This window comes from Hemiscyllium ocellatum, chromosome 8 (assembly GCF_020745735.1).
Source record: "Hemiscyllium ocellatum isolate sHemOce1 chromosome 8, sHemOce1.pat.X.cur, whole genome shotgun sequence".
In the NCBI taxonomy this organism is placed as follows: Eukaryota; Metazoa; Chordata; class Chondrichthyes; order Orectolobiformes; family Hemiscylliidae; genus Hemiscyllium; species Hemiscyllium ocellatum.
In genome coordinates, this window is record NC_083408.1 from 25,041,423 (window position 1) to 25,065,515 (window position 24,093).

Below are 24,093 nucleotides of genomic sequence, written 5' to 3' on the forward strand. Positions count from 1 at the left end.
GTGGCCATCTTGTGTGTCTGTGTGCCTAGTGTCGCTCTGCCCTGTGCCATCTCCCACTTCACAAGCGATATAAGATACACATAAGTGAGAAAAAAGAGCGAAAGTACTGAATGTTTAGATAACTGAACAACTTGAAAAGGAGTAGCCTGTAATGTGTTCCAGTGTACAACCTGTGAATAATGCCCTTGGCATAGTGATAGAAGGATCTGCTGAAACAGGACATCCATTTTCTGGCTCCATGGGGAAATCTCATTTGCTATGTCTCCTTGATTAACTAAAATTGGAAAGTACTTTGACATAATACACAGGAAGGAGTAAGGGCTAATTTCACACTGTTTTGAGAATTGTACCTTGAACAGGACCCTGGCAGTCCACATCCGCATCTTATACATAAATTGTTTTGTATAATTGCAATATACAGGAAGAGCATTATAAAGAAAAGAATTGTCACTGAACCACTGGAATAATGTTGGGATCGATGACCTGAAGTCTGGTCAGAGACATTAGGTATTACAGTGTGGAAAGAGGCCCATCAGCGCATTATGTCAGTGCCAGTCATCAAGCATCTGTCTGCACTAATCCCATTCTATGAAGTTTTAAGTGTTCATCTAAAAAGTTCTTTAATATTATGGTGGCTCCTGCCTCTACATCCTTTCAGGCATTGAGTTCCAGATACCACCACCTCTGGTAAAAGGATTTCTTTTTAAATCTCCTTAAACCTCCTGTCCCTAAGCTGAAATCTGTGCCTTAACTAACCTAATGGAAAAAATTAATTTCAATCTGACCTATGTACCTAATAATTTTGTGCACCTCAAAAAATCTTCTTCCCATGGGCATCGTTGGCTATTATTGTCTGTCTAGTTGTCCTTGAGAAGGTGTTGGTGAACTACCTTCTTGAACCGTTGTTGTCCACTTGCTGTAGGTTGACCCACAATGCCATTAGGGAGGGAATTCCAGGATTATGACCCGGCAACAGAGTGGAGGAACAGCGATATGTTTCCAAGTTGGGATGATGCGTGACTTGGAGAGGGGGATGGGGAAAGGGGGAACTTTGTAGATGGTGGTTCACGTGATTCATCTCTGCAAGTCTGACGACGTTGTCACTATTAACCCGAGGGCAGGTGAGGTTCATAAATGACTTCACTTTGTGACTTTGCTCCTTTAACTTTGAATTTACAAGACTGGCATACAGGATTATTGATTTAGCTTGATCATTACTTCATAGGTTATGGAACATTTCAAATCAGACTGCATAGAGGTCAGTAATGAAATCAATTATATTTCATTACAAATGACCTCTACCAGGCATTCCTTGCACTTTCAAAACTCCCAAAACAAAACCGGCTCTTGAACTGTCCTGAATGAAATAAGATGTTATGCAGATATTATGACTTCTGTTTTGAGTTTCCATTCCACTGTTAATCGCCAAATTAACGTGACTCTAATCAGTTAAGTAAATCAAACTGCAAGCTTTCTAGAATTGATTCACTCCCAGGGTTGCTCATTAATTTCTTAACTTGATGCATGTATTTATTGACATTAAACTCTACAACCTAAGAGTTACATTCCAAATACTAACAGTTATATTGTAAAGCACATGCACCACAAACCCTTATATTCAGACCCACTGTCACTGTGTAATTGCTGCACTTAGAGCAGAACAAATCAAGCTTGGGATGTTTTCTTATTTATAGGGGACAACTCTTCTCTGGATACAACTGGCTTGAGGAAAGCCTTGGATGGATTCAAGTGAATTGTTGGCATTCTGCTGCTGTGTTGAGGTTTGGCACAGCATTATGTAAAATAATTTCTAATTTACCTTTTCAAATAGTTGGGATTTGATTGTAGACCTTCTGGTCCAGAGGTAGAACCACAGGAAAAAGTGGGGTTATTTTATGGAGAGAAATTATCGATAGGTTGTAAATAACTGTGGGGCAAGTTGGTGGTAGGGAAGAAAACAAATTTGGGATGCTTTTACAAATAGGAACCTAATTTACAAAATTTACATCCTCCAGGCACAACCTCTGCATGATATTTGACAGCATGGTGGTTCAGTAGTGACCACTTCTGCCTCACAGCGCCAGGGACCAGGTTCGATTCTAGCCTCAGGCGACAGTTGTGGAGTTTGCACATGTTTGCTGTTACTGTGTGGGTTTCCTCCGGGTGTCCGGTTTCTTCCCACAATCCGAAGATGTGCAGGTTAGGTGAATTCTCCATGCTAAATTGCCCTTAGTGTTCAGGGATGTGTAGGTTAGGTGCATTAGTCAGGGGTAAATGTAGAGTAATAGGTCAGGGAATGGGTCTGGCTGGGTTACTCCTCAGAGAGTCAGTGTGGACTTTTTGGGCTGAATCCACACTTTAGGGATTCTATTCTATTCTATTCTATTCTATTCCAATACTTCATTTCTTTCTTTTGGTTATGCTTTCTAAACTGGCATCCTGAATTGCTGAATAAGTTCCAAGATCCAGGTAGTAATGTAATATATTACGCAGTGCATGAATGTATTCTAGAATCTTTCTTACTTTAAATAAAAGTCTTGCATGAGATGGTGCCCTTCACAGCAAAGGATAATTCAAAATAGCTTATAAGCAGTGACACTGTTGTAATATGGGTGACCTAGCATAATGTGCTGGCGTTTAGTTCCACATGTTTGCTAAACATAGAATGTAGAACAGTACAACACAGTACAGGCCCTTCGGCCTTTGATGTAATGCCGACCTTTTATCCTACTCTAAGATCAGACAAACCTACATACCCTTCATTGTACTAACTTTCATGTGCCTATCCAAGATTTGGGGATTTGTCCACTTCTTTAAATTTGCCAAAGCCCTCAATATCTTCTCACATCTTGTATCAATCTGCTCAAGAACTTCATGAATCATTTCTTGAATTCTGAACTTTCATCTTCCTTCTCCAAAGTAAAGCTAGATGTGACCTGCTCATTCAACGTTCTACCAACATTCCCCATTTTTACGTGCGGATTTTTCTTTGGTCCCTATGACGTGCTCCTGTTCCTGTTTTCTATGTTTCTATGAAAAATGTGACAACCGTGAGATATTTGGTTAGATGATCAAACCTCTTGGTCAAAATTTTAAAGATTTTCTAAAAGATAGAAGTGAAATAGAGAGAAGGAGGATTTAATTAGGGAGGGAGTTTCAGAGCTTCAGTCCTTTGTAATTAAAGGAATGACAAGCAATGGTGGAGTGACTAATACCTCAATTTTACAATGAGATGCCAGTGTTGTCCTGGGGTAGACAATGTCAGAAGTCACTCGATACCAGGTTATAGTCCAACGGGTTTATTTGAATTCCCATGCTTTCGGAGTGCTGCTGCTTCGTTAAGTGCAGTGAGGGAAGCACACAGGCACAGAATTTTTATACAAAGAGAATGGTAAGATAATTCCAGGTTGTTCAGTTTGGTCAAGTTTTTTTTTTAACTGGTCACACACAGAATGAAGCTGAAAAGCCAGAATGATCAGCTGATCACAGCTCTAAACTTCTAAGGCGAGTCATAGAATCTCTACTTTGTGGAAGCAGGATTATTCATCCCATCAAGTCTGCACCAAGTCTCCAAACAGCATCCCATTCAGCCCCTCATCCAACCCTATCCCTGTATTTCCCATTGCTAACCCACCTAGCTTCCCCATCCCTGAACATTATGGGCAATTTAGTATTGCCAGACTGTGCGAGGAAATCTGAGCACCTGGAGGAAATGCACGCAGACAAGGAGAATGTACATACTTCACACAGACAGTGACTTGGAATCACCAGAGAATGACCTCTGCTTCTCCAGGCTTGCTACTTAACCAGACCCCTCGCCCTTATTCCATTCGAGTAAATTCACTGTGTCCTGGACAGTCTTCTTAAACTGCAGTGTCCAGAGCTGAATGTGATGTCTAGCCATGAATTTATCAGTGATTCATAGTATAACTTAATTTCCTTTTATACTTTGTGCTTCTATTTGCAAAACAGAAGATCCTTAATCTTTGTAACAGAGTTTGTTTATTGCCTCAGTTTTCCATTTCTTCAATGATCCCATTGAGACCAACAAACTTTCTTTTCAGGGCCTCACCACAGTGGAGATTGGAAATAATAAAAAAGCAGGTTTGTATGCCAAAGTGGAACAGTCCATGCGATTAAGTAACCGGGATTTTACCTTGTTTCTTCCCCCAGAGTTGCCGGGCTTTTACTATGATCGCAAAAAGGACAGATACTTTAGGCTGTTACCTGGACACAATAACTGTAACCCTCTAACTTGGGAATCGATTAGGAAAACGGAAATGGAGGAAAAGCGATTGAAGAAGTTGGAAGAGGATGCTAAAACTAAGGTTGTTAGACCTGTAGTTTTTGTTTTGAAAGAAAAGTATGTATGAGCTCTGTAAAGATGCGATAACATTCTCGGATAGAAGGTACTCGAAATTCATGGCTAATTTTAAGCAGTAAAAGTAAGGGTCAGTGAGTTAAGTTCAGCCTGGGGGAATGAATAGCTCCTAATGGGGACCTGTAGTAGCTGAAAATGGCGTTGTTTGTGATAGCAGTCCATGTGATGATAGCGTCTGTTGTATGCGGGTTGGGGTAAGGACATGGGGATGTTAATCAGGCTCTAAAATAATTGAACTCCATGCTGTGTCCAGAAGGCTGCAGGGATCCAAAGTTGAAAATGGGATCTTTTTCTTCCAGTTTGTGCTGAGCTTCACTGGAGCACTGCAGCAAGTCCAAGACAGATGTTGGCCAGGGCCGACCAGAAGCTCAGTTTTTTTTGCGAACAATGTAGGTGTTCTGTAAAGCCGTTGCCCAGTCTGCACTTTTTCTCTCCCACTGTACAGGATACCATATTGTTAGCAATGAATAAAGTAGACTAGATTGAGTGAAGTGCAGGTAAACTGCTTCACCTGGAAGGTGAGGCTGGATAGTGGGGAGGGACAAAATAAATTGGCAGATGTTACACTTCTGAGATTGCATGGGAAGGTGCTGTGCAAGTGAGGTTGGTGAAGTTGTGGATAGTGTGGAGGGCTGTTGTAGGTTGCAACAGACATTGACAGGGTGCAGAGCTGGTCTGATAAGTGGCTGATGGAGTTCAACCTGAAAAAATGTGAAGTCATTCATTTTGGAAGGCTGATTTGAATGCAGAATACAGGGTTACAGGCAGGATTCTTGGCAGAGTGGAGGAACAGAGGGATCTAAGGGTCCATCTCCTTAAGTCTTTCAAAGTTGCCACCCAGAATGTATATGGTGTGCTGGCTATCATTAGCACAGGGATTGAGTTAAGAATTGTTAGATTATACTGCAACTCTGTAAAACCTTGGTTAGATCACACTTGAAATATTCAGTTCTGGTCACCTCATTATAGGAAGGATGTGGAAGCTTTAGAGAGGGTGCAGAGGAGATTTACCAGGATGCTGCCTGGACTGGAGGGCATGTCTTATTAAAAATGTTGAAAGAGCTAGAACTTTTTTCATTGGAGCAAAGAAGGATGAGAGGTGACCTGATAGAGGTGTACAAGATGACGAAACATAGATAGAGTGGATAGCCAGAGACTGGAAATTGCTATCACACGGGGGCATACGTTTACAGTGATTGAAGGAAGATTTAGGGGAGATATCAGAGGTAGGTTCTTTACACAGAGTGAAGGCTGGGTGGAATGCACTGCCAGTAGTGGTAATAGAGTCAGATACAGAAGGGACATTTCAGTGACTCTTGGACAGGTGTGTGGATGATAGTAAAATGTAGGGTACACAGAATAGTTTGATCTTAGAGTAGGATAAATGGTTGGCATAACATTGTGCTCCGAAGGGCCTGTGCTGTGCTGTACTGTTATATGTTCTGTGAGGATGCGGGGGATCCTATCATTGTGAGAAGGGAGAGAGGGTATAAGGGCCAAAACGCAAGAGATGTCTGTTAACCATAGTGGTGGGGAATCCTTGGTTGAAAAAGAAGGTAGACATTTTGGAGGCCCCTTTGTAGTATCATCAGAACAGGTGAAATGGTGGCGGAGGAAATGGAAGAATGGAATAGTGTCTTTTCAGGAAGCAGGGTGTGGGGATGTGGGAGATGGTGGGTTTGTCATGGATATTGGTGGCCAGTCTATCCCTGGAAATGGAAACAGATGTCAAGGAAGAGAAAGGAGGAGGTGGAGATGGACCAAGTGAAAATGAGCATGATGTGGAAATTGGAAGTGAACTTAGTAGACCTTTCTAATTCTGGAAGAGAGAGGCAGGCAGCATCGATGTTGACATTGATGTTCCAGAAAAAGAGTTGTGTGTGGGGGTTGGAGTAGGACGGGAACAAGAAATGTTTCACAAAAAGATCAGCATAATAGGGGCCCATGCTGATGGCCACCCCTTTGATCTGAAGAAGGTGGGAGGAGTTAAAGTGGGAGAAGCTGGTTAAAGTGAGGATGGGCTCAGCCAGGTGGAGGAAGATGGTGGTTGTGGATGGGGACAGTTCAGGCCATTTTTCCTGAAGCGGAGAGCCCTTAGTTCATCCTAATGGAGCATGGCCATGTAAAGGTTTTGCACATCAGTGGGTGAAGAGGAGGTGGATGGAACTGCAAGTTGAAAATTTGAAATTGACATAAAGTGTCAGAGGAATTGCAAATGTAAGTGAGATGGGGAGAAAAAGGTAGGAAGACATGAGTTCTGTGGGGCAGGAGCAGGCAGAAATGATGGTTCTGCCTGGGCAGTCCTGTTTGTGTACTTTGGAAAGGAAGTAGAAGTGGAATACGGGCTTGAAGGTCGGCATGGAGGCAGCACGGGGATCACCAGATGAAAGGAAACTAGTGACAGTTGTGGAAACAATGGGCTGCAATTCAGTGGTGGGGTCGCAGTCCAGGAAGTGATGGGAGGAGGTGTCTGAGATTTGGCATTCAGTCTCCTCAATGTTGAAGTCAGTATGCCTTTTTAAAGTATTTTGAAACTTTTTTTTAAGGTAGTTAAATATGAGACATGGGGAGAATAAAGAGAGATAAAGCACAAGGTTCCATTGTTGTGAACAAATAACAATAAAGCTTACTGAGCAGCATTACAACAATATTCAATGCCAGGCAACGTATTTCTAATACCCAGAGTTAACACACAGTTCACATAGGTAACAGATAATGCACTGATCAAAAACTCCGCAGTGCACATTAAATATTAAATGTGATTAAAGCAGATCCCACTGATTTCTGAGTGACTTCCCAGTGTTAATGATGTGGATCAGCAAATCTCATTAAACTTCACTCTAACTGTTCCAACCTTGAAGCTCCCTTTGCCAGCTCTGTCTTGGCCAACTCCTGTTCTGGCCAATCATCCTCCTTTGCTGCATCCATGCAGTACTCATTCATAAGCAAAATTATAGATCTTCAACATCTAACTTCACTGAGGCAGATCTTCCTCTGAGATTTTCCTGAGCTCCAAATTTAACATGATTGACTGGTAAGCATTGGAGGCTCCATGGGTGCTTTTGTACACAAATGAGAATGCTCACGTGTGGGCTTAGCAAAAGAGGGACCTTGGGTAGGAGCAAAGTACTGCAGATGCTGGAATCTGTACTGAACCTTAGCATGCATGTCCACTGGTCATTTAGATAAATTGAGGTTAGAAGACATATCGAATACTTGCCCTTATTTGCCAAAACATAGAATTTAAGTACAGGGAGGTTATGCTGGAAGTGTATTTAACATTGGTTAGGCCACAGCTCGACTGTTGTGTGTAGTTCTGGAATCCACATGAGAGGAGGGATGTGAAAGCACTGGACTGGATGCAGAAGAGATTTACCAGGGTGTTGCGTGGGCTGGAGAGTTTCAGTTTAGAAGAGAGATTGGATAGACTGGCTATTTTCTTTGGAGCTGAGGAAATTGAGAGGGAGCATGTTTGAGAAGGATTGGTAGGATACGTGGGAGGATGTTTCCTCTTGATGGAGGGATAAATGACTGGGTATACACTTAAGAGGCTGAAGGCTTAGATGTGAGGAAAATCCTTTTTGATGCAGTGGGTGGTAAGAATCTGGAAATCCCCACCTGTAATGGTGGTAGAGACAGTAACTGTCATAACATTTATGTATTTAGATGTGCCCTTGCTGGAAAATGAGATTAGAATAGTTAGGTGTCTGTTTTTGACTGGTGCAGATGTGATGGGCTGAATGGCCTTTTTCTGTGCTGTCAATCTCCATGACAAATGGAACTGTATGTTTTATTGGAAAAGGATTGGAGTGAAGAAGCTTTACATTTCCATGTAAGATCATGATGAGATTGCTTGGAATATACATACAATTTTAGTCTCCTTACCAGAGAAAGTTTATTGTTGTGTGTAAGGGAGTTTAGTGAATGCTTCGTGGGATATGGGATTGTTTAAGGGGGAGCAATTGAGTAGATCAGGTTAATATTCTGTGGAGTTTAAAAGGATGAGAGCTGATCTCATCAAATCACAAAATATTATCACAGAGTTTTACAGACCTGACTCTGAGAGGATGATTCCCCTCTCTGGAGAGTTTGGAAACTGGATCTTGGTTTCAGAACAAACTGTTGAACATTTGCAACTGTTATGTGGAAAGTTTCCTTCACATCAAGCTTGTGAATTTTTCCAGTTCTGTATCCTTGAGATGTGTAGATGCTCACCTGCTAAGCATTGTCAGGCTAGCCTGGTAGATTTGACACTAAGTGAATGGAGGGATATGGGCAGAGTGCAAGCTGAGGTAGCAATCTGCAATGGTCAGTTTGATTAGTGGAGTAATCTTGGGCCAGATGACTGACTCACTACTCCACTTGTAGTTTGAGTTCAGGTGAGCTTTGTATTCTCCATAATGTCTTCAGCTTAGCAAGGCTCAGGAAGGTGCTGCTTTTGTCAATTAACCAGGGACCAGCTTTTTAATGAAGCCATGTGTGACTGTCTTTGATTACCGAATTCCTAATATTTCTCTGTTTTGAAAGCAGCTGGTGGTTAGAATGGGTCTGAATCTCACGAGGCTCCTACAGAAAAGACATTCTGGATTAATGAAACCAGCATCATGTTTGCGGTAAGTGGATTATATTATTTAAACAATTTACATAGGAGCAGCAGTATTTCATCCAGTCCTTCGAACCTGCTGCACAGCTTAAGTAGATCATATATGATGGTCTACCTCAATGCCATTTTCCTATGCAACCTCTTTGTCCTTTTGCTTTTGTTAGTTTTCAGAAATTTATCAATTTTTCTCTCTTCAACCTGCTCAACGATTGAGATTCCATGGCCCTCTGGGCTAAAGAATTCCAAAGATTCGCCACCCTCTGAATGAAGAAATTCCTCCTCACCTCAGTCCTAAATGGCCCCTAATGCTGAGACTATATCCCTGGTTTTAGTCAGCTAGCCAGGGAAAACCTTATTCATGTCCATTCTGTAAGAAGTTTGCAAGTTTGTGAGGTCACCTGTCATTCTACAAGACTCGAAGGAATAAAGGCCTGTTTTTTCCAAATCTCTTCATAAGACAGTCCCTCCTTGCCAGGGACCAAGCTGGTGAACTTCTGTTGCAGTCTCCCCTGAAGATCCTCACCATCATAGATGCCAGTCTTCAGCCCATTCGATTCATTTGTGAATTAAGAAACAAGTAAAGGCCCTGGATGTTGGAAAGGTGACAGCTTTTGACAACAGTCCAGCAATAGTACTGAAATATGTGCTGCAGAACTTATTGCACCCCTAGCCAAACAGTTCCAGTCTAGCTACAGACGGGCATCGACTTGACAAATGCCTAGGTATGTCCTGTACGCACCAGGCCAATTACTGCCATTCAGTTGCCTCCTGAATCTTTTCTAGATTATGGGTAAACTGATAAAGGAGCAACTAACAGTGCTACCGAATAGCATTTACTTAGCAATAATCTGCTCAGTTTGGGCTTTGCCAAGGCTACTCGCCACTTGACCTCATTATGATCTTGGTTCAAATGTGACCAAAAATGCTGAGTTCCCGAAGTGGGGTTACTGACTTTACATCAAAACTATATTTGATCAACTATGGCATCAAAGGGCCCTCGCAAAACTGAATTCAATGGGAATTGGTGGAAAACTCTCTGCTGGTGAAGTCATATCTGGTGCACAGAAAGATGATTGTGATCGTTGAAGGTCAGTCATCTCCACTCTGGATCATCTCTGCTGGAGATCCAACAGATAGTGTCCTAGGCCCAACCATCTTCAACTGCTCCATCAAAAGGTTAGAACTGGAGATATTCACCAATGATGGTCATACTTAATCCTCTCAAATCCCAGGCCATCTCCAATCAGAGAGAATCAGTCATCGCCCCTTGACATTCAGTGACATTGCCATAATTGACTCACAGAGGAATCAACACCTGAGTGTTACCTGAAGTAAAAAACCAAGTTCTAGAGAGATTCAGCAGGTCTGGCAGCATCTGTTGATTGTGAAACAAAGTTAATGCTTGACAACCTCAAATTATCATGAATCCCCTGAATGAAGTAATTTAAAAATGAAACTCCTTTGGTAAATATATCCTTCCTTTAGATAACAAGACTAAAACTGTACACAGTTTGCCAGATAGGGTATCCCCAAGACTTTCAACGATTGTAGCAAGACACTTTTACTCCGGAACTCAAGTCCCCTTTGTGTAATGGCTAACATATCATTTGTCTGCCTAATTGCTTGTTAAATTTACTTGCTAACTTTAAGTGATTTCATAAGTCGTGACATCCAGGTCCCATTGAACATCCACATTTCCCAGCCTTTTACCATTGAAAAAAATAATCTGTCTTTGGTTTTTTTTGTCCAAAAGCTGATAACTTCATAGAATATATTGTGAATAAGTATCTGCCACGTTCTTGCCTATTCGCATAGCTTGTTGAAGACCTCTTGAAGCCTCCTTGCACCCTCCTTAGGAATTATATTTCCACCCAGTTTGGTGTCATCAGCAAATTTGGAATTATTACAATAGGTCCTCACATTGAACTCACTTAGTGAACAATTATAGTCCCGACACTGATGCAGGTGATCTCCCACTAGCAACTTTGCCATCCTGAGAACAATCTGTTAATTCCCATTTTGGTATTCTGACTGTCTCAAATTCCATATGCTCTAATCTTAATTATTGACCTCCTGTTTGGGACCTCATCAAAAGTCTTCTGAAAATCCAAAAACATCCCATCCATTTACTTTATCAATGCTACAAGTAGGATCCACCAATAACACCAGGTCTGCCAAATGTGATTTCACCTACATAAATTGTATTTACAATGGTATAGAAACTAACTGTTCAACACAATAGATCCAGACCAGATCTATACTCCATTCACAATCCCTCTCACCCTTCCTCCTCCATATCTATACTCCATTCACGATCCCTCTCACCCTTCCTCCTCTGTTAGCCTTTCAACTCCTTTCCCTCCCATATGGTTTCCTAGCTATAAGTGTGTGTGTGTGTGTGTGTGTGTGTGAGAGAGAGAGTGAGTGTGAGAGAGAGAGATCGCAGAGGTACGGAGGGATCTGCTTATCCTGGTACATAAATCACAAAAGGTTAGTGTGTGAGTACAGAAGTGATTAGAAAAACAAATGGAATGTTGGTGTGTATTGCCAGAGGAATGGAATAAAAAGTAGGCTATGATTGTAGGCTATGATTGGTGAGATCACAGTGAGTCATACAGCATAAAAGCAGACCTTTTTGGTCCAACCAAATCAGCACATAAAGCCAAACTAAGCTAGTCCCACCTGCCTGCTCTTGGCCCATATCTCTCCAAACCCTTCCTATTCATGTAGTTATCCAAATGTTTCTTTTTAAAGTTGTGATTGTATCCAAGTCCACCACTTCCTCAGGAAGTACATTCCACATACAAGCTACCTTCTGCATTTAAAAACTTTGCCCCTCATGTCTTCTTTTAAATCTCTCTCATTTCACCTTAAAAATGTGCTCCCTAGTCTTGAAATCCCCCATTCCAGAGAAAAGTCAACTACCATTAACTCTGTCTATACCCCTCATTTATTTTATAAACTTCTATAAGTTGCCTCTCAACTTCCCATGCTCCAGTGAAGAAATTTCCAGCCTATCCAGCCTTTCTTTATAACTCAACCTTTCTATACCTGGCAACATCCTGGTAAATCTCTTCTGACCCCTCCCCAGGTTAATATTATCCTTCATCAAGCTGGGCGACCTGAACTGGACACAGTATTCCAGAAGAGGTCTCACCTATGTCCCGTACAACCTCAATATGACTTCCCGAATCCTACATTCAAAAGACTGAGCATTGTTTGGCATGCTTGCCTTCAATGTCTTTTAACCATCCTGTCTATGTGTGTCATAAACTTCAAATAAATATGTATCTGAACTCTTAGGTTCCTCTGCTCTAACACTACCCAAGGCCCTACTATTAATTATATAAACTCCAACCTTGTTCATTGTACCAAAATGCAGTACCTTGCATTTAATCCACACATAGAATGCAGTTTGGTCTCCTTGTGGGCGGCACGGTGGCACAGTGGTTAGCACTGCTGCCTCACAGCGCCAGAGACTCGGGTTCAATTCCCGCCTCAGGCGACTGACTGTGTGGAGTTTGCACGTTCTCCCCGTGTCTGCGTGGGTTTCCTCCGGGTGCTCCAGTTTCCTCCCACAGTCCAAAAGATGTGCGATTCAGGTAAATTGGCCATGCTAAATTGCCCATAGTGTTAGGTAAGGGGTAAATGTAGGGGTATGGGTGGGTTGTGCTTCGGCGGGTCGGTGTGGACTTGTTGGGCCGAAGGGCCTGTTTCCACACTGTAAGTAATCTAATCTAATCTAATTTAAGAAAGAACACAACTACATTAGAAGCAGTTTAGAGAAGGTTCAGTTGACTGATTCGAGGGTCAAAATGATTAACTGATGTGAAGCAGTCAAACAGATTTGATTTGTATCCGTTGGAGTTTGGAAGAATGAACAATGATCTTACTGAAATATGTAAAATTCTGACCAGGCTTGACAGGGTGAATATTGAAAGGATGTTTCCCATTGTAAGAGACAGAGATTAAAATTAGGGGTCATAGTTCAGAAATAGAGCGTCTCCTGTTTACGATTCAGCTGAGGAATGTTCTTTCTTTCTGTGGATTATGTCTGTGAAACACTTTACCTCTGAGAGCAGTGGAGGTAGAGTTACTGAATATTAAGTTAGAGTTGGACTGAATTTTGATTCACAATGGAGTTAAAGATCAAAGCAGGTATGAACAGTGAGACCACAATCAAATCAACTATGATCTTTTCAAATAGAGACTAGGCTTGAGAGACAAAATGGACTGTATCTCCTAACTCATGTATAAATTTGAATAAATGTGCTTGGTTCTTTGTGCAGTCTCTCAGTTGACCAGAACAATGGTTAAACATATTGACGTCACTATGAATTGTTTTATTTAATCTTTTGAAGTGTTTGCTCAGGTGATCTCCCTTTCCCAGCCTGTTTCCTCACTGTGCTGAGTTTGTTATTGATAAACTATTAGTTTCTCAAGTATTTAGGAGCCCCTGATATTGGTGGGATGATTTTATTCTGGGTAAGCCAGAAAGGACTTCTGCACTATCAGGTCTCAGGAGTCTTGGAAGGAGTGTGGTGGCTTGTGACTGCACGTGTTTCGCAGCAGTTATTGGTTCAAATACTGCCATTACAGCTTGAAAACCTGAATTCATTTTAAATTTGAGTCATTTTTAAAATTCAAGTCAAAGTGAATTGTTGTAAAACTTCCAGTGGACCCCTTGACTGGGTAGCTGTAGTCCCGAACTAACTGGGCTGACATTCGTAGAATGGGGTCAAGATTGTAGTAGTGCTGGAAAAGCACAGCAGGTTAGGCAGTATCCGAGGAGCAGGAAAATCGACATTTCGAGCAAAAGTCCTTCATCAGGAGTGAGGCTGGGAGCCTCGGGGGTGGCGCTCCACTCCCGGAGGCTCCCAGCCTCATTGCTGATGAAGGGCTTTTGCCCAAAACGTCGATCTTCCTGCTCCTCAGATGCCGTCTGACCTGCTGTGCTTTTCCAGCACCACTCTAATTTTGACTCTAATCTCCGGCATCTGCAGTACCCACTTTCGCCTCTTCACAGAATGGAGTGGCCCAGCAAAACATTGTATTCGAGAAGACAGGCAGTATGTCACCTTCTTGAAGGATTCTACTATTCTAGTTATCACATACCTATCGAATGAAATTTAGAAGCTGAGGAGGCTGAAATTAGAATGAAGGCAGATAGTGCAGCTGTTTTGTGTAGAACAAGGTTTCACAAGTGAAAGTGAGAAGAGTAACTGGTTGATGTGTTTTAATGAGGCTGAAGAAGGATCTAGACAGTTTGGGAGAGTGGTCCATGAAATGAGTGATGGAATTCAACGTGAGCAAATGCGAGGTCTTGCACTTTGGAAAAAAGAATAAAAGCATAGACTACTTTCTAAACGGTGAGAAAATTCATAAAGCCAAAGTACAAAGGGATCTGGGAGTGCTAGTCGAGGATTCTCTAAAGGTAAACATGCAGGTTGAGTCCGTGATTAAGAAAGACAATGCAATGTTGTCATTTATCTCAAGAGGGTTGGAATATAAAAGCACCGTTGTGCTACTGAGACTTTATAAAGTTCTGGTTAGGCCCCATTTGGAGTACTGTGTCCAGTTTTGGTCCCCACACCTCAGGAAGGACATACTGGCACCGGAGTGTGCCAGTGGAGATTCACACGGATGATCCCTGAAATAGTTGGTCTAACATACGATGAACGGCTGAGGAACCTGAGATTGTATTCATTGGAGTTTAGAAGATTAAGGGGAGATTTAATAGAAACTTACAAGATAATACATGGCTTGGAAAGAGTGGACGCTAGGAAATTGTTTCCGTTAGGCGAGGAGACTAGGACCTATGGGCATAGCCTTAGAATTAGAGGGGGTCAATTCAGAACAGAAATGCAGAGACATTTCTTTAGCCAGAGAGTGGTGGGCCTGTGGAATTCATTGCCGCAGAGTGCAATGGAGGCCGGGACGCTAAATGTCTTCATGGTAGAGATTGACAGATTCTTGATGTCTCGAGGAATTAAGGGCTACGGGGAGAATGCGGGTAAGTGGAGTTGAAATGCCCATCATCCATGATTGAATGGCGGAGTGGACTCGATGGGCCGAATGGCCTTACTTCCACTCCTGTATCTTATGGTCTTAATTATTTAGGTCTATTGCTAACTTTGTACAGCTCTTTGCTGTTTTGTGAATAATAAGGTTTTAAAAGTCCATTTAAATAGAGTTACTTGGGCATTATGCCTCATTTTAAACAATTGTCATTAAAGTGATACAGTGCTGATGTGGAATATCTACTTACATGAAATGAACCTTCCATCATTGATGTTCTGACTGTGGTGTGATGATGCTTAGAATTTAGAATCCCTACAGGTCATTTGGCCCAATAGGTCCATACTGACCCTCTGAAGCGTAACCTACCCAAACCCATTCCCCATTCCTGTTACCCCATCCAGTGTGTGTGTGGTGTGTTGCCTGTACTACTGTACCATCTGGACTGTGTGGCTTATCATCTGTACTACTTCATTGTCTAGTATTTGTAGCTTATTGTCTATTTCACATCACATTCCAGCGGGTGTTTTTGGCTATACTACACTATCTGATGTGTGCGGTGTATAATATCTATACAGCTGTACCATTTGTTGTGTGTGAGATGTGAAATGTTTGTACCAATGTACCATTCAGTGTATAATGTCCACTTTGCATACTAGTGTGTGTGGTGTATTATTGATACCACTTCACATTCCAGTCTGTGTGGCATATTGCCTGTCTACACCATCCAGTGTGTGTGGTGTATAATATCTGTACAGCTGCACCATCCAGTGTGTGTGAGATGTAAAATACCTGTACCACTGTGCCATCTAGTGTGCTGGAGATGATGTAGGGTCCTGACCCAAAACACCGACTTGACTGCCCCTCTGATGTTGACTGACCTGCTGTGTTTTTCCAGATCCACATTTTATCGACACCATCCAATGTGTGTTGCATATAATATCTGTACTACTGCACCATCTGCGTAGTGTGCATTGGGCACAAGCGTTCCAACACACTGTCATTATGGAGCGGCTAAACATGAAATTGTGGAGATTTAAGTGACATGTTTCAGGAAAGATATATCCATAGGATTAAAATACTACCACTTTCATGTTAGAACATAGAACATAGAAAAATACAGCGCAGTACAGGCCCTTCGGCCCTCGATGTTGCGCCGACCGAAGCCTACCTAACCTCCACTAGCCCAATAACCTCCATATGCTTATCCAATGCCCGCTTAAATGACCATAAAGAGGGAGAGTCCACCACTGCTACTGGCAGGGCATTCCATGAACTCACAACCCGCTGAGTAAAGAATCTACCCCTAACATCTGTCCTATACCTACCACCCCTTAATTTAAAGCTGTGTCCCCCTAGTAACAGCTGACTCCTTTAGCGGAAAAAGGTTCTCACTGTCAACCCTATCTAAACCCCTAATCATCTTGTACACCTCTATCAAATCTCCCCTAAACCTTCTTCTCTCCAATGAGAACAGCCCCAAATGCCTCAGCCTTTCCTCATACGATCTTCCTACCATGCCAGGCAACATCCTGGTAAACCTCCTCTGCACTCGTTCCAATGCCTCCACATCCTTCCTATAGTATGGCGCCCAAAACTGCACACAGTACTCCAGATGAGGCCGCACCAGAGTCTTATACAACTGCAACATGACCTCAGGACTCCGGAACTCAATTCCTCTACCAATAAAGCCCAGTACGCCATATGCCTTCTTCACAGCACTATTTACCTGGGTGGCAACTTTCAGAGATCTGTGTACATGGACACCAAGATCCCTCTGCTCATCCACACTACCAAGTAGCCTACCATTAGCCCAGTAATCCATCTTCTTGTTACTACTACCAAAGTGAATGACTTCACACTTAGCTACATTGAACTCCATTTGCCACCTTTCTGCCCAGCTCTGCAACTTATCTATATCCCGCTGTAACCTGCCACATCCTTCTTCGCTGTCCACAACTCCGACTTTCGTGTCATCCGCAAACTTGCTCACCCAGCCTTCAAGCCCCTCCTCTAGGTCATTTATAAAAATGACAAACAGCAATGGTCCCAAAACAGATCCTTGTGGAACACCGCTAGTAACTGCACTCCAAGATGAACCTATACCATCAACAACTACCCTCTGTCTCCTTCCAGCCAGCCAATTCCTAATCCAAACCTCTAATGCACCCTCAATGCCATACCTCCGTAGTTTTTGCATTAGCCTGCCATGGGGTACCTTATCGAACGCCTTGCTAAAATCCATATACACCACATCTACTGCTTTACCCTCGTCCACTTCCTTGGTCACCTTCTCAAAGAACTCAATAAGGTTTGTGAGGCACGACCTGCCCTTCACAAAACCATGCTGACTATTCTTGATCACATTATTCCTATCCAGATGTTCATAAATCCTATCCCTTACAATTCTCTCTAAGACTTTGCCCACAACAGAAGTGAGACTCACTGGCCTATAGTTACTAGGGCTATCCCTACTCTCCTTCTTGAACAAGGGGACCACATTCGCTATCCTCCAGTCTTCTGGCACTATTCCCATAGACAACGACGACATAAAAATCAAGGCCAATGGCTCCGTTATCTCCTCCCTAGCTTCCCAGAGGATCCTAGGTTAAATGCCATCAGGCCCAGGGGACTTATCTATTTTCATTCTTTCCAGTATTCCCCATACCTCTTCCCTACATACCTCAAGGCCATCCATTCTAATCACTTGTGACTCAATATTCACATCAGCAACAGTGTCCTGTTCCTGAGTGAATACTGACGAAATTTATTGATTTAGTGTCTCTCCAATCTCCTCCGCCTCCACGCACAACTTCCCACTACTATCCTTGACTGGACCGATACCTACCCTAGTCATCCTTTTATTCCTGAATTGGGTTTGACATTTTCAATTATCTGTGCTCTGATCTGCTTCATGGGTTTTTAAGTCATTGAGTATTAATTGAGTCAAGGTGTACCTGGAAGACACCAGGTTTGCTGTTTGCCTCATTTCAGCTGCAACCTAAGGTTTGAGTTACAGTTCTCCTTTCAAACCCTGAGAGTAGAGGGAAGATGAATTTGGCTGTCAATGCTTGATTAATGTCCATGATTTAATGCTGTTGTGTCCTTTGAGAGTATGATTGGATTCTGTTGTCCTTTCTCATTCTCTCTTTCCTTGCCACACTTAGCCACCTGGTCACGCCCACTAGGGGCCATTTCCTCTGGACTTAATGTCCTTTCTACTTTGAGAGCGGCTACCTTTAAATTCCCCCTTTCTGCCTGGTTTTCCTTAAATTTCTTAAGACTTTCTTTTTTGATGTGACTTTGAAGCAATCACGTGTAGTGGTGGTAGGTGCAAAGTGTGTCCCAACCAGATCTTCTGTCTGCACAAGAAAATATCTTATTCCATCTTTAATCAGTTGTACCTTTTCATTTGACTGTAGGTTTGTTTTTTGTTTTTTTTAAAGACTTCCATCTGTGATATTTGGTGATATATTCTCATAAGTTCCCTTTCTTTTATATCCATTTTCAGTCTTCTTCTGCACACACTTTTAACACTTTTTTTCGTGGTTCAAGGAAGGCAGTCAAAGGATCCAGTGAACAGGAGGAGGCAGTTCACCTCTTGAGCCTGTTCTGTCATTCACTGTTTTATGGACCAGGCCAGACCCCCCTCAAAATATTTTCAGAAGGTAGCCCAGACCCTAACTTTTTCTTACTTTAAAGACAGACATGAAGTGAATATTTCAGGTGTGATGCAGCTGCTCAAACCACTCAGCTTTAAGCAAAACAGAATTTGCTTAAGCACTACGGTTAAAACACAAACAGAAGAAAACAGAATTTAGAATTCCTTAACTATTTGAAAATCCAAACGACTCTTATAGGCAGGAGAGATTTCAGAGGGAGGAGCCAGTCAAGAATCATTTGCTGAAGCATGGAACCTTTTTTTGCACAGCTTCTGAGCCTGCTACCATCAGCTTCTGACTGCCTGCTGAAACTAAACCAAACTGGGAGGACTGGCCACTCTCCTGCCATTGTTAAAGTAGACAATTTGGCCCCTCTGCCTTCACCTCTCTGGGAAAAAAACAAGGACAAAATACCTTTTGAAGTGACAACATTGTCAGAAGTGCAATCCTCAGTGTTCTGCAAGCTCATTCCATATACTCACCTCTCTCCATTGTTTGATACCTTTGAGCAGTAAGCATTGCCAAACTGAGCTTTGAAATTAGGACGTTTGAGCGCCAGTTGCAGTTCACAGAGTCGTCATTGACATTTATGAAAATTTCTGAATGTCGAAATAGTTTCAATTTTTTTCTGAGGGTTTGGGTATAACTTTGTAAGACTCCGACTCCTGGCCTAGATTCCCCAGCAAATGGAAATAGAGCAGAATGGGCAAAACTATCTTTCTCTTCATATTTTCTGACTGTAATTTAATCTTTACTATTTTTGTGAATTTATACTGTGCTCCAAGCAAGTCCAGTATACCTTTCTGAAGATTTGATATCAGAACTGTTCAGAATTGCCAATATGGTTTGGCTGAAGCATGCCTTCACTTGTATTCTCACTCTCGTGATTATGCAGGATGGCAGCCATTTTCATCATTTTCCACATTGTGACACTTTAATGATCCATAAGTCCTTTTATGGTGAATCTCCTTCAATCTTCCTTGAGTTCGTACTATTTGAGGTTTGATATGGTCACCATTATATATACATGCACACAATTATTTCCACCACTCTACATTATTTACAGATTTATTCAAGAACTCAAGGTCAGTGGGATGAGAAAGAATAAATTGGACATTCGGAGTTTGGATTCGTCCATGCAAAGCAATTTCCAAATGCTTTTGGTGAGTATAAGGAATTAAATTTATAGTTTTTTTTCCTGGTTTGCAAGTGGTTGACAAAACTTTGATAATGGGAAATGCTTTGATTGGAATTGTCATGATTAAAGGTTGCATTGGCCATTATCTAACTAATAGGACTGATCAAAAACACAAAGGCTGATCAAAGTGTTTAATACAGGCCTACACTGAATGGTATGAATAACTTGATGACAATTTTGAAAGAAGTCACCCAAGGTAAGAGGAACTTTGATAGAAGTTGTCTGCCCTGAATTGCGAAAGCCTTCTATTGTGTACCGTACCAGAGACTTCTCTCCAAGATTAGAGATTTTGGTAACAATGATCATATGTGAAGCATTAAGAACCAACTCGTATTGATGTTAGCGGTTATTTTCTGTTTAATGCTTTTTATTAATGACCTAGGTGAAGGGATTCAGAGGATATAAAGAATTGCGAGGGTCATGAGACTTCAGGTGATGTTCAATTGTTTCAAATGGATCTTGATTTATATTGATTGAGCTCATGGCTGACATGATGTTTATTTAGGGGGGTGAGGTGGGATTAATTTGGGGGAAAGTGGAGTTTTATCTGGGAGGGGAAGAGAACAAGGTGGGGTTAATCTGGGGGCAAGGTGGGGCTAATCGGGTGGTTAAAATGGGGGTTGGAGGAGGGAAAGGGAGTGAAGCGAGGTTTATCCAGGGAAGAGGGGGGAATGAGACATGGTTTATTGGTGGGGGAGTGAGATGGAATTTAGCCTCTCCTAAGTGATCACATGATTTTTTTGGGTGGGAGGGGAATCCGTTTTTGATTCATAGAGTATTCCCAGTTGGTTATTATTACTAAATGCTGCAGAGGTCTCTTTCTTTCTGTTGTAACTGTGTCTTCATGACTCCTATCTGTACGTGCAATGAAACTACTTATGACATTTATTCGTGGATTCATTATTGAGTAACACCTAGCTGGATTGTTCTCCTTGGAACTGAGGAGATTGATAGGAGATTTGATCGAAATATTCAGGATTATAACAGACCCAAATAGACCTGTATAAAGATGAGAGGACAGTTTTCAGCTTTAGGGCAAGGGGGGGGGGGGCAAGGGGCAGCGCAGTGACTCAGTAACCACTGCTGCCTCACAGGTTCGATTCTGGCCTCAGGCTGTGGAATTTGCACATTCTCCCCATGTCTGCGTGGGTTTCCTCTGGGTGTTCCAATTTCCTCCCAATATCCAAAGATGTGCAGATTAGGTGAATTGGCTATTGTGTTCAGGAATAGGTAGATTAGGTTCCTTTGTCAGGGGTAAAATGTAGAGTAGTAGGGGAATGGGTCTGGGTGAGTTACTGTTTGCAGGGTTGATGTGGACTTGTTGGGCCAAAGGGCCTGTTTCCACACTGTAAGGATTCTGTGAACTGCAATTGGTAGCTGAGACGGTGTCAGCTACATATCCTTTTGACTGAACTAGGATATTGTGTCCAGTTCCAGTGTCACCATATTTTCAGAAAGGTGAGGAAAATAACAGAAGAGGTTAACCATGATGGTCCCAGAGTTGATGGATTTTAGATGCAAAGTGTGTTTGGATTGTTCTCTTTGGAACTGAGGAGATTGATAGGAGGTTTGGTAAGAAATATTCAGGATTATGATAAATCTAGATAAAGTAGCCAAAGTCAAACAGTGTCTTTGTATTAGAGGGCACAGTTTCAGCTTTAGGGCAAAAGGTGCAAGGGTGTGTGAAACAAGTAGTCATAACCCAGAATACACTGCCCATGAGTGTGGTAGAAACCACAGAAATTGTTAAAAATCACACAACACCAGGTTATAGTGCAACATGTGTATTTGGAAGCACTAGCTTTCAGAGCACTGCTCCTTTATCAGGTAGCTGCCACCCATTGACTATAATCTGGTGCTGTGTGATTTTTTTTAAACTTTGTCCACCCCAGTCCAATACCAGCTCGTCCACATAGTGACTACCAATTTTGAATTTGGACTGCCATTTACTAACTTGCAAGGCTATGGGAGGTGACTGCCAGGATGGGTGGGAGTTGACATGAATTTGATGGGCTGAATGGCCACCTTATTGAAGTTCTTTGTGGTAGACAATGGGGAATCGGTGGTTGTGGTGTATCTCGATTTCCAGAATGCAGTCGACAAGATGCCACACAAAAGGCTGCAGCATAAGGTAAAAGTGCAAGGCATTATAGCTAATGTTTTAGCATAGAAGGTTGGTTACTGAGCAGAAAGCAAAGAATGGGGTTAAGTGGATGATTTTCTGGTCGGCAATCAGTGGCTAGGGGTGTGCCTCAGGGATCAATGTTGGAACTGCAGTTGTTTACAATTTAAATGGATGATTTAGAATTGGGGGCAAGTGTATTGTCTCAAAGTTCGCAGATGACACTTCGTGACCCACTAAGAGTCCCTTAGTGACTATGGGGCATAACCTCAAAATAAAGGGAAGCAGATTTAGGACTGAGTTCAGGAGGGTTGAGAATCTGTGGGATTCCCTGCCCAGAGAAGCTGTTGAGGCCACTGCATTGAATGTTTTTGAGGCAAAGATTGATTTCTGAACAGTAAGGAGTTAAGGGATACAATGAGAGGGTGGGTAAGTGGAGCTGAGTCCATGAAAAGATCAGCCATGATCTTATTGAATGGCGGAGCAGGCTCAATGGGCCAGACGGCCTACTCCTGTCCCTATTTCTCATGTTCTTATGTATGTGTTGTAACTGAAATCTGTGACTCCATGATCACCGACTAAACAATACATATAAATCTTAACAAAACTTGCTTGTAATGTGCCATGTTCAACAGGCAGACACCAACGTGGAGCGGATATTTGCTGCAATAACTGATAAGGCTGGCTACAAATATGGAATTTTAAATTTGGATGGACATCGGAAAGAATCGCAACTTATTTCTGTGGATATGTGTGACAATCTCTACTCCACGCATCGTAAGGTTTGTTGCTTTTTTATTGAGGTTAAATGTTTGAGCTCTTGAAATGCAACTTTGTAACTTCAGGCACTTAATTATCAAATGCATAATGTCCTTTTGTCGTCTTTTGCTTTGGATGTAGAAGATAAAGAAAAGGTTTATCCCCTCTTTGATTATTTCACACGTCACCCTGTTCTGTGACCGAGAGCTTAATTTAGCAATTAATTCAGAGAATTGTCATTCCCACCGATGAAGTTTGACATAGCCTTTGCTGCTATTTTTCCTCAAAGCCATTTACTTTGTAATGACCATTGATATTGCTCGCAGTCTCATCAATTGGTCAAATGTAATTTCATATTGAATTTATAGCACATAATCAGGCTGTTCAGCCCAACTTATCTGTGCTGTGTTTAGCTCCCACCCTACTTTCTCCAACTCTGTAAGCACACCCTTCTATTCCTTTCTCCCCTACGCACTTAGAAGCTTTTAACAGGAAGCTTAATTTGTTACTTGTTCAAACCCACACTGGTAGCATCATGGTTCCACATTACTGTCCGGATAAAGAAGTTTCACCTGAATTCCTTGTTGAATTTATTTGCAATTAACTTGTATTTGAGATCGTTATTTTTAAACAATCCTCTGCCTCATTTTCAAAGTGTTTCTCTCACCACAGATGATCAAATTCCCAAAAAAAGGGTGCAAGCATTCCGCCAATAATGACAAGCCAATCAGTTTAACTTTAGAGGGGAATTTTTAGAAACAACCGTTCAGGACAAAATTAAAAGCCACTTTGTGTGGATTTGTGGGCAAATTGTGCTTAACTAACTTACTGAACTTATTTTTGAAGAGTTAATAGAGTTGTTGAGTGTAATATGTTTGCGTAAGTTGACTTCCAAAAGACTTAGTACATCACAACAGATTGCATGTAAAGTCTAACACATGGTATAAAAAGGTTGATGGGAAATTAAACTAGCCGTGTGACAGAAAACACACAGCTTGGTTCATGAATGGTTTTCAGACCAGAGAGCGGTTTGCAGTGGAGTTCCTTAGGGATTGGTAATCAGACCCTGCTCTTTTTGTAAAATAATGACCAGGTCTTGGTACACATGGTACAAGTTCAAAAGTTGTCAATGACTTGGAAGCAGAATGAACTGTGGGTAGGATAGTGTAGAATTTTGAAACGACATAGACAATTGATTAAATGGTCAGAGAAATGAAATTTAGTGATGGGACTTGTGAACTGATCAATTTTAGAAGAAAGAATGAGGAGAGACAGTCTGATTCAAAGGAGATGTTTCTAAAAAGGATGCAAGACCAAAGAGAGTTTGGGCACAGCTTCATTACTGAAGGT

At 41.9% G+C, this 24,093-nt stretch overlaps 1 protein-coding gene across 4 annotated transcripts in view; it reads left to right on the forward strand.

Annotated features, from left to right (window-relative positions):
- Positions 1 to 24,093, forward strand: part of wdr21 (WD repeat domain 21) — an 86,148-nt gene that overhangs the window by 22,193 nt on the left and 39,862 nt on the right. For all 4 annotated transcript variants that reach the window (XM_060828698.1, XM_060828697.1, XM_060828699.1 and 1 more), the window contains 4 exons: positions 4,174 to 4,328; positions 8,912 to 8,994; positions 19,731 to 19,827; positions 22,620 to 22,766. In XM_060828698.1, the coding sequence (XP_060684681.1) occupies positions 4,174 to 4,328; positions 8,912 to 8,994; positions 19,731 to 19,827; positions 22,620 to 22,766 (482 nt within the window). The remainder of the gene's footprint in view (positions 1 to 4,173; positions 4,329 to 8,911; positions 8,995 to 19,730; positions 19,828 to 22,619; positions 22,767 to 24,093) is intronic.